Raw genomic sequence first — 17,564 nt, 5'->3', positions numbered from 1 at the left:
GCCGCCGCCTCCCTAACGTTGTTGGGAAGGGCCGGCGATAAAGAGGGAGGGTCGGCCGGGGTCGCGCCTCGGCCGACCGGGGATGAGGGCCGCAAGCCCTCGTTGGATCTCGAGCAAGGGCTGCGGTGACGGCGGGGAGGCGACGAGGGCCGTGAGCCTCGCCGAGATCCGGTGAGGGCTCGCGGCCCCTCATTCGCTGGGTCGGCCGGGGTTGGCGACCTCGGTTGACCCTCCCTCTTCGTCGCCAGCCCTTCTTGGCGGCGGTGGGGAGAGGCAGCGGCGGCGAGGGCTCAACCTCGCCCGCCTCCCTTCACCCCCTTTTTTTTTTTTTTTTTTTTTTTTAATTTTAAGTTTTTTAAGAATATTTTAAATAAATTTAGTTTTAAATTTAATTTCATTAATTTTTATATTAATTATTTACACATCGAGATAAAACGATATCGTTTTTGTATTTTCGCCACGTCAGCGTGTAAAATGACGCTGTTTTGCACTCACATCGTCGGAAAATTATCACGTCAGCAATTTGATCGGATTTTGACCGGAGTGGCACATAAATGATCATTTTTACTCCTATTTTAGACCTAAGTGTATCTTTCCAAAGTTTTGACACTTAAATATCTCTCCGTGCCAAGTTTTGGTATTTGGGGTGTACTTCTACCTAGTAAAAATAAATGCCCCGCGAACCAGCCCGGTGCGTACGTAGAAATCCAAGAAAGAAAAGCCAGAATATGCCCGCGATTCCAACCCGTCCACATCCTAGCTTTCGATTTTTTGCCATTTTCTTTTGTTTCCTCCATTTATGTGGCTTCAGTTGAACGCCTGGTCCCTTGGGGGAAATTTCTTGAGCGCACCGGGGAAGAGCGTGCGACTGGAATTTTCCATGCTTCGTACGACTGGAATTTTCCATGCTTCCAGTATAGTATAACGACGTTTATGAATTTGATGACAGTGATTTTTGGGATGATATCTCTGTCGTTTCGAGGCTTATTAACAGGTTGCTTGCATCTGCTGCTGCCGCCGGAACAGTAAGCTGGTCGGTCTCTCGTCCATGGAAGAGCAGAGCAGCTCGCACGGATGCTGCGGCGGCAAAGCTTGGAGGCCGGTGAAGACTTGGGCTTCCGCTGCTTCCGCTACCGTCTTCGTCCTCTTCACGGTGGTCCTTCTCTCTGGGCTCGTCATCTCTTGGATAGACATCGTGAGTCTCTCTTCTTCATCATCATCTCGCGCCCTCCCTTTTGATCCTCCGCAAGTTGGTTTTCCACCTTCTACAAGCGGTAGCTTCTCGGGAAAACAAAAAGATTGATTTTTCTTGTTCTTGGCAACTCTAAGATCGTTCCAGACCATTAGCTTTTCTGGGTTCGGGTTAATATGTTATAATTTGTAGTTGATCTCAGTTTGTCATCATGCGAAAGGAAGGAATTTGTAGAAAGCTAGAGCTAATGGAACTGCTTTTAGAAAGTAACTGGAAAGAACGGAGCCTGTTTCATTATGGCTCCACTTCCTCATGCTAATTCTAGTAATCTGCTGCTCCGTTTCTTGTTTCTTCTGCATAACTTTTCTCTCTAATAACAGTTAAAGACAGAATCGCCGTGGTCGAGTTGATGATGATGCTATTGTTGAAATTTACTCAAATAAACTCATAGAAGAAAACACACAAGAGAGTTGCTGCAGTAACTCTCGTCACAATATTCAACAGAAGAAAGCCTATAAAATAGGCAGAACATACAAACCACTTTGCAGGAAAATAGCTACAGAACAACAACAACAACAAAGACCCACTAACATACCCCACTAACCAGAACATGTGCAGAAACTAACTCCTAAAAACAAGTCACTTCCTATTGACTAGGACTCCACTATTGACACATAAAAACTGAAAGTTAACTACATCAACACCCTCCCTTAAACTGATGTTGCAGACAACAGTTTAAAGGAATAAAACAAACCCTCCCTTAATCTGGAACATCCAACGAACAAACACCAAGTAGCTTTCTCAGCTTTTGAAATGTAGACACTTTGAGAGGCTTGGTGAATAAATCAGCAAGTTGATCTTCACTTCTGCAGAAAACAAGATCTATCACTTTGTCTTTTGTGAGATCCCTCAAGAAATGATATTTCACATCTATATGTTTGCTCCTTCTATGTAGAACTGGATTCTTTGAAAGTTTAATGGCTGAGTTGTTGTCACAATATATTGTTGTCGCTTCTTGTTGTTTAAATTGAAGTTCTCCAAGAATCTTTCTTAACCAGATAGCATGACAAGCACTTGAAGTGGCAGCTACAAACTCAACTTTAGTTGTTGATAGAGTAACAATTGGCTGCTTCTTTGAAGACCATGAGACAGCCCCTGAACCAAACATAAACACATAGCCAGAAGTGCTTTTTCGATCATCCATATCTCTGGCAAAATCACTGTCAATGAAGCCAAACAAATCTGATTTTTCTCCTTTTTTGTAAAAAAGCCCAAAAGTTGTAGTCCCTTACAAGTAGCGAAAAATTCTCTTTGCAACTTGCAAGTGTATTTCTGCTGGACGTTCCATATACCTGCTTATGAGGCTCACACCATGCATGATATCTGGCCTCGTTGCTGTCACATACATTAAACTTCCAACAATTTGCTTGAAAAGTGTGCTATTCACCTTTTTCCCATAAGAATCTTTCAATAGCTTCAATCCAACCTCAGTTGGTGTGGTCATAGAGTTGCAATTCTTCATTTGAAATTTGTCTAAAATTTCTTGAACATATTTCTTTTGGGAAAGAAAGATTCCAGCTGCAGATTGGATTACTTCTATGCCCAGAAAATAATGCATCAATCCAAGATCAGTCATCTCAAATTCATCCATCATAGACTTCTTAAATATGTTGATCAAGATACTATTATTCCCTGTGAAGATGAGATCATCCACATACAAACATACCATAAGCAGTATTCCACCATCAACTTTAATAAATAACGTATGCTCATATGAACATTTTCTAAATCCTTCATTCAAAAAATAAGCATCAATGCGATTATACCAAGCTTGGGGAGCTTGTTTTAACCAATATAATGCCTTTTTCAGTCTATAAACTTTATGTTCACTACCATGCTTCACATAACCAGAAGGTTGATCAACAAATACCTTTTCTTGGATGTCACCATGCAAGAATGCTGACTTCACATTCAATTGGAAGATAGGCCATGAATTTATGTGTTGCTAATGCAATAACCAATCTGATTGTGTCAAGTTTTGCCACGGGAGCAAACACCTCCTTATAATCCACTTCAAATTCTTGCTTGTAACCTTTTGCGACCAAGCGTGCCTTGTACTTGTCAACTTCGCCATCTTTATTCAACTTCGTCTTGTACAACCATTTGACCCCGATTGATTTGTGTCCTCTTGGAAGTTCTGTCAATTTCCAAGTATTATTCTTCTTAATGGCTGCAATTTCTGCATCCATAGCAATTCTCCAATTTTCTTTTTGCACAGCTTCATCATAGGTTGTAGGATCACAATCTGAAAACAAAGCAAAATAGGTAAGTGGATCTTCAGATTGGTCAGCCCTAGTTACTTCATAATCACTCATCCAAGCAGGTCTTTTTCGAACACGATGTGGCCGTTCTTCAATTTTTGCAGTAGTGTTTTGACTTTTTGAACTTTTTGTGATGGTTCGACTGGTTGTGGGCTCTTCATCATCTTCAAAATTCATTGGAATTTGCCCTTCAACACCTTTCTCACTCCATGGCCAGAATTGCTCTTCATCAAATATCACATCACGACTGATGATGATTTTCTTGGTTATAAGATCATAAAGCTTGTAGGCTTTTGATTGATCACTAATGCCAAGAAAAACACATTTAACTCCCTTGTCATCTTGCTTTTTTCTCTTCTGATCTGGAACATGAGCATAGGCTATACATCCAAAAATTCTGAAGTGATCTATTGCTGGTTTTTGTTTGCTTCAAGCTTCTTCAGGTGTCATATTCATAACAGCAAGAGTCGGGCTTCTGTTCAAAAGATGAATACTCCAATTAACAGCTTTGGGTCAGAAGCTCTTTGGAATTCCACTTGCTGTCAATAAACTTCGCACCATATTCAAAATAGTGCAATTCTTCCGTTCACAAACTCCATTTTGCTGTGGTGAATAAGCTGTAGTGAGTTGTCTCTTAATGACATGCTTCCCACAAAAATCTGCAAATGCACCCGAGTTGTATTCGCCACCGCGATCTGTGCGAAGGACTTTTATTGGATTCCCATTATCTTTTTCAGCAAGTGTTTTGAAGCTCCTGAATGCTTCAAAAGCTTCAGATTTTTCATGCAAAAAATAAACCCAAATCTTCCGGCTATAATCATCAATTAAAGTGATAATATACCGTTTACCTCCATTAGAAACTAGAGATATTGGCCCGCAAATATCTGAATGGACCAGCGCCAACGGTTTCTTTGCTCTCCATGCTTTTCCATGTGGAAATTGAGCACGGTGTTGTTTGCTAATGACACAGTCTTCACATATATCGGACGGAGCAGTGATTGGGGGCAGTCCTTCCACCATCTTCTTTTGATGTAATGTCTGTAGTCCACCAAAGCTGAGATGACCGTATCTAAAATGCCATAGCCAAGCTTCCTCTTTTAATCTTGCAGCGAAGCATGAGTGGGAAGTGCTATGAAGATGCAGTGGGAACATCCGATTGGCAGTCATTGTAACTCGAGCAATAAGACCCAATTTCTCATCATGGATTCTACAAATAACCTCCTTTAAGTGTAATTTCATAGCCCTTCTCTTGTAATTGGCCAACACTTAGGAGGTTGGTTTTTAATTCTGGAACATAAAACACTTCTTTGATGGTATGTATTGAAGTCCCTTTAGGAACAATTGCAACCGTCCCTTTCCCCATTGCTGGCGCGGTAGAGTCGTCTCCGAATTTTACTGTGGTGCGGAACGACTCGTCTAATGTAGAGAATGATTTCTTGTCTCCACACATGTGGTTGCTGCAACCAGTATCAAGATACCACAAGTTTGAAGAAGTTTTCTCCTTTTCCTGACACACCAATAGGAGAATTTCCGCTTCTTCCTTTTTTGCTACAAAGTTAGTCCTTTCCATACTTTGTGTATTTAAATTAGTTTGACATTCAAATTTGTAATGCCCATACCTGAGACATCGAAAGCACTCCACTTTGGATTTGTCTACTGACTTTGATCTGAAAACTGTTGAGTGTCGACCTCCACGTCCTCGTCCTCTACCTTGAGAATCACGAGAAAAATAGCCATCGGATTTTTGATTGAAATTGCGATGATCATTGGTTCCCCTTCCTCTGCTTTTGCCACTATTCATTCTTGCTGTTGATGAACAATAATTTGCAGTTGAGGCCTTCAATGCCTTCTCTTCTGGTTCTTGCTGTAAGAAATTTTGTTCATGGACCAACAACAATCCTTGCAACTTATCAATTGAGAGTTCTTTAACATCTTTGGCTTCTTTAATAGAACAAACAACAAAGTTAAAGTTTGGTGTCAAAGATCGAAGAATCTTCTCGACTATTGTGACATCTTCCGTCTTATCTCCATGGATTCACATCTTATTGACAATCGCCATTGTCCGAGAAAAGAAATCCGTGATTGTTTCTCCCGATTTCATTCTTAGCAATTCAAACTCCCCACGAAGCATTTGGAGTTGCTGCCTTTTTGCCATTGCCGAGCCTTGATATTTCTTTTTCATGGAATCCCATATATGTTTGGAGGTGTCCTTATAGAGAATTGTCTCCAAGATGGATCTGTCAAAAGCCTGAAACAGATAGTTTTTGGCTTTAAGATCCTTCAATTTTTGCTTCCCGAGTTGTACGTTGTCTTTGCTTTGTCAGCGAGCTCCTTCGTCTGGTTCGACAATACCAGAAGTAACAACGTCCCAATGTATAAAATTATTCTCAATAACAATTAATCAATTAAGAACAAACAGATCCATACATGATTGTAAAACACTAAGATCAATAAATACAACGGAATTAAAGCGTACCTGTTTGAGCCATTGCTTCATTTGAAGAAAACTAGATCACTTTGATAATCGGGGATCTATTGGAATACCAGATCTTCCTCTCTATGACCTATTTCGATATAGCAGCTTTCAATGGAATTAAAGTAACTGATAGGTATAACCTACCCTTTTATAGGCTAGAGAGGGGATCTAGCAAACCCTAATCAACAGCATGTCAACTAGGCCCTTCCCATTACGGGCTTTAGTCAAACACAATTGCCTACACTTCGTTGCTCAACTAGACCCGTTAACAATAGATGCCAATACCCAATTCAATCAGATCACTTTAGGGTTTAACAAATATTGGAATATCCATTAACCCGATTATTTAAAATAGAAAATCAATTAATTAATATAAACCCATATTATAGGAAATTTCCAACATTCTCCCACTTGGGTTACATTAATTAACTTATTTTATTTTGAAAAAGATTTTATATTGAAAATGACACTATCGGTTTAATAACTAAAATTTTGTTTTATGTGGCCACAACTTTTAAAATAATATTCTAATAATGGCATCTCAATACCAATCCAATCCTATATAACCTCAATATAGGACTATGGAGATCAATGTGTTAAGAAAATATCACAACATAAGACTTTCCATAATCACATATAATAAGTATTAAATTTTCATGGATCATGGGCCTAGTAGTGTAGTAAGAAATAGTGCCAACATGTGATCAAGATATACACTATTTCTTATCGGTTCTCAATGCAATTTCTCAACGACATGAAATTACATTAGCGCAATTTCTAAACAACATGAAATTGCACAATTATGTCACAATCTAACATGAGATCTCATAATCAGTGACATCCAGTCATCTTTAAACTAAAATTTGTTTAAAGATACTGTTTTATACTTCCATTTCTCAATCAACAGGAGAAATGATAACAATAGAATCAATAACAACAATCATTGAAAATAAATGCTTTAATAAACATCATAAAAGCATTATCAGTCTGCATATAACTATAATATCCAGAAATACAAACTATATAACTCCCACTAACAAAAGAAATCAAAAGATTCTAAAACACCCATATTCTTTACATGTTCTTTAAACAAAATAGGTCGTAAGCCTTTTGTTAGAGGATCAGCCAACATAGACTCAGTTATGATGTTTTCAATTACAACGTCTCCATTTTTGACCAAGTCCTTAACAGTATAATATTTTATCTCCATGTGTTTGGACGCATTACTAATCTTGTCATGCTTGGAATAAAACACAGTTGTAGTGTTGTCACAATAGATCACCATAGGTCTAGCAATAGAGTCCACAACACGCAATTCTAAGATCAAATTTATGAGCCAAACTGCTTGAACCGACGCGCCGTAGCACGCTACAAACTCAGCATACATTGTAGAGTTCGTAATCAAGGTTTTCTTTGTGCTTTTCCAAGAAATAGCACCTCCAGCCATCATAAAAATATATCCAGAAGTTGATTTTCTATCATCTGAACAACTAGCAAAATCAGCATCTGAATATCCAATCACTTTTAGGTCCTCAACTTTGCTATACACGAGCATAAAGTCTTTTGTTCGTTATAGATATCTCATCACCTTCTTAGCTGCAACCCAATGTTCTTGACTTGGATTCGACAAATATCTTCCAAGAGTATTCACAGCAAAAGTAATATCAGGTCTGGTACATACTTGTGCATACATAAGACTGCCAACTGCACTAGCATATGGAACATTTTTCATGACTTCCTTTTCAACATCATTCTTGGGGCATTGATCTATGCTCAATTTTTGTCCTTTCACAACAGGAACTTCACCTGACTTACAGGTCTGCATATTGAATCTTTTCAAAACACGATCTATATAACTTTTCTAAGATAACCTCAGAACCTTCTTAGATCTGTCACGATGAATCTCAATGCCTAGAACAAAAGAGGCTTTCCCAAGATCTTTCATATCAAACTTTGTAGATAGAAATTTTTTGGTGTCATTCAATAGATCAACATCACTGCTAGCAAGTAAAATGTCATCTACATAAAGTACTAAGAAAATATATTTACTCCCACTTACTTTCATGTAGATGCATTGATCAAACTTATTTTCTTCAAAACCAAATGATCTCACAACTTTGTGAAATTTTAAGTACCATTGACGTGATGCTTGTTTGAGACCATAGATGGACCTTTGAAGTTTGCACACCATATGCTCCAATCTGACTTCTTTGAACCCTTTAGATTGCTGCATATATACTTCTTCATCCAGATCTCCATTTAGAAAAGCTGTCTTGACATCCATTTGGTGAAGCTCTAAATCAAAATGAGCCACCAAAGCCATGATTATCCGAAAAGAGTCTTTAGTAGAAACTGGGGAAAAGACTTCATTATAATCAATACATTCTCTTTGTGTGTACCATTTTGCGACTAACCTTGCCTTGAATCTCTCTATGTTGCATTTATTGTCTTTCTTAGTTTTGAATACCCATTTGCAGCCAATTGGTTTATGCCCATCAAGTAAATCAACTAGTTTCCATACTTGATTAGTTGACATGGACATCATCTCGCCATTCATTGCTCCTAACCATTTATCTGCCTGATCACTTTTAAGAATTTCTTTGAAGGTCGTCAGATCAACTACACTTCCAATATCAAAATCAGCTTCTCCAAGATAGATATGATAATCATTTAAAAGTGTTGGTCTTCTTTGTCGCTGTGATCTTCGCACATGCATTTCTGGAGCCGCATCATTCATCTAAGGAATTTCATTTGTAATGGGATGATCTATCGCCATATTTTCGGTATTTGCATCTTGTTGAATTTCCACTCTGCTGGGATCTCGCATAGAATCTTCATGCAAGATGGGCAATGGAATAGAGACCGTTTTGTTTGGTTCTTTCCTTTCAAAAGATTGAGAGGAACTCTTTTATGCAACATCTAATTCTAGGAATTTAGCAGTTTGAGATTCAACGATTCTAGTGCCTCGAGAAGGACAATAGAACCTATACCCTTTAGAATGATTAGGATATGCAATAAAATAACATCTAGTAGTCCTGGATTCAGTCTTCTTCTGAGAAGGATCATAAATTTTCACCTCTGCAGGACAACCCCAAACTCGAAAATGATTCAAGCTAGGTTTCCTCCCTATTCACAATTCAAAAGGGGTTTTCGGCACCGATTTACTAGGTACACGATTCAATATATAAGTGGTCGTTTTAATCGCATCACCCCATAAGTATTCAGGCAAATTAGAACTGCCCAATACTTCGTTTCATCTCCATGAGTGTACGATTTCGCCGTTCAGCTACACCATTCTGTTCAGGACTCCCAAGCATTGTATATTGAGCGATAATACCACAGTCCTGCAAATATTTTGCAAACGGTCCCTTTTGCTGTCTAGCCTTAGTATATCGCCCATAATACTCACCACCACGATCAGACCTGACAATCTTGATAATTTTTCCCAATTGTTTCTCAACTTCAGTACGAAACACTTTGAACATTTCAAGTGCATCAGTCTTCTCCTTAATTAGATAAATATAACAATAACGGGAGAAATCATCAATGAACGTGATGAAGTACTTATTTCCACATAAGGTGGTTGAGTATGGCCCACTAATATCAGTATGAATTATCTCCAATAGACTTTGACTGCAAGTAGCGCCTTTCTTCTTTGTTTTAGTTAATTTTCCCCTCACACAATCAATACAAGTCTCAATATCATCTGAGTCAAGAGGAGGGAGAATATTAGCCACGACAAGTCGCTTTACTTGTTCTTTGGAGATATGCCCCAATCGCTTATGCCATAGCATTGAAGATCTATCTTTGATTAAAGATCTCTTAGCAACAATATTCTTGACATTAAAAGAGCAATATGGTCTATCATGAGATAAGGATAATCGATATTATCCATCAGACAAAACACAATTCCCAATAATTCTAGAATCATAACTCAAATCCACTCTTTTATTTGCAAAATGAAGACAATATCCAACTTTATCAAGTGAAGAAAGAGATACTAAGGGCGCTCATGTTTTTATTTATGTTCCTTTTATGTTCTAGGAACAGAAATAAAAAAGTGTTTCATTAGGGGAACAATTTTGAATAAAAAAACGCGTTTGGTAAACTTGTTCGGAAATAAAAAATGAACGAAACATGTTTGGTAAATTTTATTCTTTTAATTTTTAATATTTTTATTTTATTTTTCATTTTTTCCTTTCTTTTTATTTTTTTCTTTTTTCGGCCGGTTGGCCGCAGCCTCGTTGACCATGGCGAGGCTCGCCGGCCCGGTGAGGCCAAGCCTGCCGTGGTTGGGCGAGGCTCGGCCTCGCTCGCGCACGACGAGGCGGAGCCTCGCCTTGGCTGGGCGAGCTCGGGCTTGCCCAGATCCGGCGAGGTCATCGACCCTCGACGGCGTCGCCGGCCCTCGACGGCCGACCGGCGAAAGAAAAAAGAAGAAAAAAAGAAGAAGAAAAGAAGAAGAGAAGAAGAAGAGAGAGAAGAAGAAACGTTTCTTCAAAATTGTTTTGGAACAAGAAGTAAGTTTTTTTGTTTTTTTTTTGTTCTTTTTGTGTTCGGGGAACAAAAGAACAAAAAAGAAGAAACGCAACCAAACACGTTTATGTTCTTTTTTTGTTAGGAACAAAAAACAAAAAAGTGTTCGAAACACTTTTTAGGAACGTTTCCATGCAACCCCTAAGTTTCTCCTAAAATTAGGAACATAAAAGACATTGTTCAAGACAAGCTGAAAACCAGAATCTAAATTCAAAACAATTGTCCCTATGCGCTCCACATCAACTCCAGTATTGTTTCCAACTTTAAGCTTTGACTCCCTCAGACTTTGACTCCTTAGATTTGTGAGATCCTGTAAGGCAGTAGTCACGTGAACAGTAGGACCAGAATCAAGCCACCAAGAATCCAAAGGAACATCAACCAAATTTGATTCAAAACAAACCAACAACTCACCTTGGTGACTTTCTTTTCTTGTTTTTAGCCAAGCTCGAAATTTGTAGCAATTGGCTCTCTTGTGACCCTGCTTCTTACAGTGAAAACATTTAAAATCCTTATCTCCATTTCTCCCATAGTTCCCATTTTTCCTAAAATCTTGCCATTTCTTTGGGTCATGAGCATTTGACCCCTTAGGCTTCCATTTGCCTCTATACGAACTCAACTTGGCATTGGTAGTTAAGTGGACAAACTCATACTTTTCCTTCTTTAATTTCTATTCCTCAGTCACACACTTAGTAATCAAGGCATTAACACTCCATGTCTCATTCTGAGCACTATAAGCAGTTTTAATCTGGCTAAATTCAGCTGACAAAACATTTAAGGCGTGATGCATAATATAATTTTCAGAAAGAACAATTTCATGGGCCTTAAGTTTGGACTGAATATGGACCATCTTCAGTATAAATTCTCTAACACCCATAGCAGCATCATACCTCATGTTCGTTAACTCACTTAGCAAGTTCCCAACTTCAGCCTTATTTGAGACTCTATATCTTTCTCCCACTACTTCAAGGAACTGTCTAGCATTCGTATCTTTCGGCAAACCACTAATCAGATGCTCAGCAATGGACCTCTTCATAGCAATAAGGCTCAGTCGATTAGATTTTTCCCATCTAGCATAATGGGCCTTTTGATCTGTAGTAGTTTGATCATTGGGCCTGGCAGGTTCATACTCACGTAGAGCCAAGTTCATATCAATGATGCCTAAAGCAAACTCTATATCTTGTTTCCATCTCTTAAAATTTGATCCAGTTAACATTTCCACCGTGACATTATTGTTATTTACAAGAAATGTAACTGTTTAACACACATAATGCAATAAGATCAATTATGGGCAATAAGCAACTCAACAAAAATAATTAGTACATCATAAACTCCCCTTTGGGTAGAGTGTATAATGCACCATTATTTTTCCCAGCATGAAATTTATAAAACAACAACAGGAGAATTACATATAATTGTCAAGGATCCATCCATTTTGGGCAGAAAAATCCTTTAAATCATACATCTCCATAATATCAACATAGATGGGAATTACATATAATTTTCAAAACATTTATCCCCTTTGGGCAAATAAATATTTTTCAATTATACATCCCCATCTTTTAAATATGGGAATAAACTTCATGCTATTTTCCAAATTAATATACACAATAACCCCCTTTGGGCGAGTAATTGTATATATTAATTTTTATGAATATGGAATTTCAAAAATTTATGCCCAAAATTCATCAAACTATATGAAACACTTTACAACATGTGTTTCCAATGATCATATTGCACTTTTCAAACAAATTTTTTTGCTACAAGTTTTTTTTTTTAATTATTATTATTATTATCATTACAATATTAATTTAATATTTCGGACTCCCGCGGGCCAAGAACCTGCGAGCAGCCCTAATCGGATCGCAGGGCCTGACCCGCGGACCCTTACCTGCGCCCAGCCCACACCCAAGCTGTGCGGGCGGGCCACGAATTAAAAAGAAGAAGGGCCAAACCCATTTATTTTGGTTCTGGGCTCACGCCCAGAACCTCTCTACTTTGGTTCATGGGTGTGAGCCCAGAACCTTTTAATTTGTTTATGGTTCTGGGTTACGCCCAGGACCCCCTTTTTTTTTATAATTTTAATGGGCGTGAGCCCAATTCGATGGCCCGGCCCGGCTGGAGGTCTTCTTCAACCTCCAGCCGGGTCCCAAATTTTCTGCAAATCGGGTCGCACGACCCAGTTTCGACCCGAAGCTCCAAAGGCACAAATTAACATGGTTTCTGATGAAATTTCCTCATGGGTTTTGCTTATAACATCAATTAAATTAACTAGATTTAATTAAATGGAGAAAAACTAACCAAATCCACCACATACAAGCTTGAAGATTTCGGATCCAAGCCTCCCATGGCCGAAAATTAGGTTTTCTTAAATTTAAGCCCTAAAAACTCAATTTAATACAACAAAAGGATACTAAAACAAATATATAACAATACCATGCAACTATTTGCATCCAACATCAATCAATTGCAAGTAATTCGAAAATTCTAGAACTTTTTCATGCATAAACCCTAGAATTTCAAATTCAAAATTCTCTCTCAATTTTGAACGAAATTATGAAAATTATATATGGTTGGAAAGATCTTGACGTGTAGAACTAAAGCCCTATGGTTACGGGATTAATGAAGCAAAACATATACACAAAAAAATAATGCCTATATTCGGCTCAAAGAAGAGGATTTCGAATTTGTCCATAAAGAAAAAAAAATTTGGGTTCTACAATCATATACGATCGGCTTTGATACCACATGTATAAAATTATTCTCATAAACAATTAATCAATTAAGCACAAACGGATCCATACATGATTGTAAAACACCAAGATCAATAAATACAACGGAATTAAAGCATACCTGTTTAAGCCATTGCTTCACTCGAAGAAAACTAGATCACTCTCATAATTAGGGATCTATTGGAATACCGGATCTTCCTCTCTATGACCTATTTCGATATAGCAGCTTTCAATGGGATTAAAGCAACTGATAGGTATAACCTACCCTTTTATAGGCTAGAGAGGACTTAGCAAATCTGTCAGCAGGCGTGTCGGTGGGCCATTCCCATTATGAGCTGATCAAATACAATTGCACTATATTTTGCTTTTCAATTAGGCCCGTTAACAATAGATACCAATACCCAATTCAATCATATCACTTTAGGGTTTAATAGATATTAGAATATCCATTGACCCGATTATTTAAAATAGAAAATCAATTAATTAATGTAAGCCCATATTATAGGAAATTTCCAACACCCAATACTCCTTAGACTTGAGGAAATTCTCCATCAACATACTCTAATGGTCATAATGACCATCAAAGCGAGGTATAGCAGGCTGTACGAAGTTCTCTGTGGCCATCACTGCTGCTGCAAAGAAGAACCACTACCGCTCTCGTGTTTGATCACTCAAGACTCCTTTTGAACACTTTTTTTTTCTTGTTGTGTCTCTTACCACTGTTGAAATTTACTCAAATAAACTCAGAGAAGAAAACACACAAGAGAGTTGCACACACAAGAGAGTTGCTGAGTAACTCTCGTCACAATATTCAACAGAACAAAGTCTATATAATAGGCAGAACATACAAACTTTGCAGGAAAATAGCTACAAAACAACAACAACAAAGACCCACTAACATACCCCACTAACCAGAACATGTGTAGAAACTAACTCCTAAAAACAAGCCACTTCTTATTGACTAGGACTCCACTATTGACACATAAAAACTGAAAGTTAACTACTTCAACATGGATGGCCCACGACCAAATAACGTGTGGTTTCCTTGCACATCAGTCATTCCCTCTCGATACATTGATTTCGGATTTTCCTTCTTCTTTTTTCATGTTTCATCTGTTTGTTTTGATTTTGGCAGCCATAGATATTGCTAATGTTACGCAGATACTGAGATTCTTCATGACTTTGTAGATCTCACATATCAGCTAATCCCATATCCTTGAATTAACCTCCTTTTTTATTTTTTGGGTGGTTTGTAGCCTACTTTTACTTTTCCAGGCGCTTCAATTTTCAAGACTACCGCCAACGAAAGCTCTGCGCAATTATCTCTGAAGAAAACCGAGTTTCCTCCCGAGTCTCCGAAAACCGAGTTTCCACCTGAGCCTGCGAAAAAAGAGTTCCCGATCAAGTGCCCGAATGCAACCACGAAGCAAAAATGCCCCTTGGATTATCCCTTGAAACACGAGACCAAGAATATAGACGCCGAGGTATGTCCCGAGTACTTCCGGTGGATCCACGAGGATCTCCGGCCTTGGAAGGCCGTGGGAATCACGAGAGAGATGTTGGAGGGCATTAAGAGGACTGCGCATTTTAGGATCGTGGTTCACAAGGGGAAAGTCTATCTGGACAAGTTCAGGCCTGCATACCAAACGAGAGAAGAGTTCACATTCTGGGGGATCGCGCAGCTCGCGAGGTTGTATCCTGGTAAGTTGCCGGATTTGGAACTGATGTTCCAAAGCGGAGACCGACTGGTGATCAAGAAGGAAGATTACAAGGGCTCGAAAGGCACCAAGATCCCGCCATTATTTCATTACTGTGGACACCACACGGCGTTTGACATTCCGTTCCCTGATTGGTCCTTCTGGGGTTGGTAATAACTCGCTCCTTTAGCGTTGCATCTTCTTTAATTTTTTGTCATAGTGCTAAGAAGCGAGAGCATTTTTTTACTAGCTAAACGGTCGGCTGTTCGAGCTAGGTTTAGCCCGTGTCCTAGCAGATTCGGTGGATAAGTGCAGCATAATAAGCTCTAAATGCATGATTTCGCTCGATGCATTCAACCCACCGCACCAATTCGGTTCATTCTCAACTGTTCAGCCAAAGATGATCGGGTCCCTGTATAGTTCGTAGGGAATTTGCGAAAGCAGTTCCACTGAGCAACCTTTTTGCATCTTTTAATCCTCTCTTACGGAAAAGCATCATGTACAAAGTGGGAAGGGTCTCATTCAAGCACGTTTTATGTGGTAGGCCTGAGGTGAACATAAAGCCATGGGAAAGCACATTATCAGCCATAAAAGAGAAGGCAGAGATGATGCCATGGAAGGATAGAGAGCCCTATGCTTACTGGAAAGGCAACCCAACTACTTCTCGAGGCAGGGGTGAACTCCTCAAGTGCAATGACAGCAAAGAAATCGATTGGAAAGCTCGCGTGTATAACCAGGTACAATGAAACATTGACGATAACTGATCCTTATTCAATTTGGTCGGTGCTACCTATTGTTACTTGGATCGGACACTAAAGTTATGACACTAAAATGTGAAACTTGATGCCTTTTCCAGGACTGGGGTCGCGAAAGAGCGGAAAGATTTAAGCATTCGAATCTAGAAGATCAATGCACTCACAGGTAAGCCAGTAACAATTTCCCGTTTCGTTGGTCTACAATTCCCCTCCCATTCTCTTTGTAAATGAGTTGTCGGTGAAGTCGGTGTTCCAGATCGCGTCGCATGGCCTAGTCATGAACTGAATATGCTTGCATGAACTATAAACATGGAGCAGGTATAATATCTACATTGAAGGAATCGCTTGGTCGGTTAGTCAGAAGTATGTTCTAGCATGCGATGCCATGACATTGCGGGTAAAGCCGGACTACTATGATATCTACTCAAGAGGGCTGATCCCTTTGGACCATTACTGGCCCATTAGGCCCCATAACAAGTGCAGGGACATCAAGTACGCCGTGGAATGGGGAAACGAGCACCCTGCACAGGCGGAGGCCATCGGAGAGAACGGACGGAGGTACGTCGCCGAGAGCGTGAAGATGAAGTACGTGTACGACTACATGTTCCACCTGCTCAGCGAGTACGCGAAGCTCCTGAAGTTCAAGACGAAGGTGCCTCGGGGGGCGGTTGAGATGTGCTCGGAAGCGATGGCCTGCCCGTTCGGCGGCTCGATCAGGAAGTTCATGGACGATTCCATGGTGATGTCCCCTAGCGATGTGCCGCCGTGCTCGTTGCCGCCCCCTTACAAACCCGACGAGCTCAAAGCTCTCCAGGAAAGAAAAGAGAAGGTGACCAGGCGAGTGGAGATGGAAGAAGCTCGGTACTGGAGAGATTTCAATAGGCGCACGTCCTCTTGATGGTCGCGGATATTTCATCATTAGAGTACGAAAGTTGGACACGTTAGTTTCCACTGTCAGTCCACTTATACCTTAGAAACGATGAGAACACAGAAGCGAGCAGCTACATTAAAGCAGACATTTTGTAAGTGGAATCTCTCTTTAGGCGTACCTTTAGAAGCCACTTCCTTGTCGGTTAGCCTGTGCATGATGGCCACAGGCGCGGATGAATAGGGCTCCACTTTGTGAATAGTTCGTGCAAAAAGTACAGAATCATTTTCTAAAAAATTAGACCTCGAGCCCATTCGTGCGATGAACTTGGCCCACGCTCAAGGAATTCTTACTCTTCGTGGTATGGTAGGGTTCATTCCAAATTTCCCACCTATATGGTCACATTCATCTCTCATGAATTCAACGGCTTTCTTATCTTATTGTACTTTGAAATCCTGAAAATCACATGTTTTCCATATGAAATTTTATTCAAGTAGATATTTGCATGAGAGCAATCGGATGTCTACCTATTTCATCATTTGTTGCATGGATTTTTTTTTTCTAGTAAAGATACACGGCACAAGGTTGACCAAGATCGGAGGTGGGTGTACATGATGGTGGCAATCGTGGCCAATCGCTGTTGGATGCGATTAGTCTATTGTTGGTACACCAACGAGTCCAACATGGTATAAAAATTGGCATGCAAATTGGTTGCAAAGAAAATGGCTTGAGAGTACAGATCGATCGCGGATGAATAAAGGTATTTTTAAGGGTGGCGCCTAGCACTTATGAGTAACGGCAGTAGTGACAGCGGTAGCATTTAATGCTCTAGTGATATTGACACTTGTACAATTTACCTTTAAAGGATGGGAAGTACGAAATTTAGGTACTGACTTGTGTTGCAATAAAAGCAACTTTATGATTATACCTTAGCAACTAACCTATATAGATCAAACTTCATATGCAGGCCCATTTTGTTTTCTACCAATT

General features: G+C 39.5%; 1 protein-coding gene across 2 annotated transcripts; it reads left to right on the top strand.

The window, feature by feature from the left end:
• Positions 1-752: 752 nt before the first annotated feature.
• On the top strand, positions 753-17,070 carry LOC104443460 (O-glucosyltransferase rumi homolog). Of its 2 annotated transcripts, none has more exons than XM_039312483.1 (5): positions 753-1,195; positions 14,511-15,121; positions 15,496-15,688; positions 15,808-15,872; positions 16,172-17,070. In XM_039312483.1, exons 1-5 carry the CDS (start codon positions 1,049-1,051, stop codon positions 16,602-16,604), a joined length of 1,449 nt encoding a protein of 482 aa, XP_039168417.1. In that variant the 5' UTR covers positions 753-1,048; the 3' UTR covers positions 16,605-17,070. The 2 variants fall into 2 exon arrangements, with proteins under 2 accessions (XP_039168417.1, XP_010055164.2); XM_010056862.3 differs by having other exon boundaries at positions 756-1,195; positions 16,025-17,070.
• Positions 17,071-17,564: the final 494 nt, after the last annotated feature.

The sequence above is a fragment of the Eucalyptus grandis genome, chromosome 5 (genome assembly GCF_016545825.1).
Source record: "Eucalyptus grandis isolate ANBG69807.140 chromosome 5, ASM1654582v1, whole genome shotgun sequence".
Taxonomy (NCBI): Eukaryota; Viridiplantae; Streptophyta; class Magnoliopsida; order Myrtales; family Myrtaceae; genus Eucalyptus; species Eucalyptus grandis.
The sequence above is the reverse complement of the archived record's forward strand: the minus strand, read 5'-3'. Positions and strand labels throughout refer to the sequence as shown.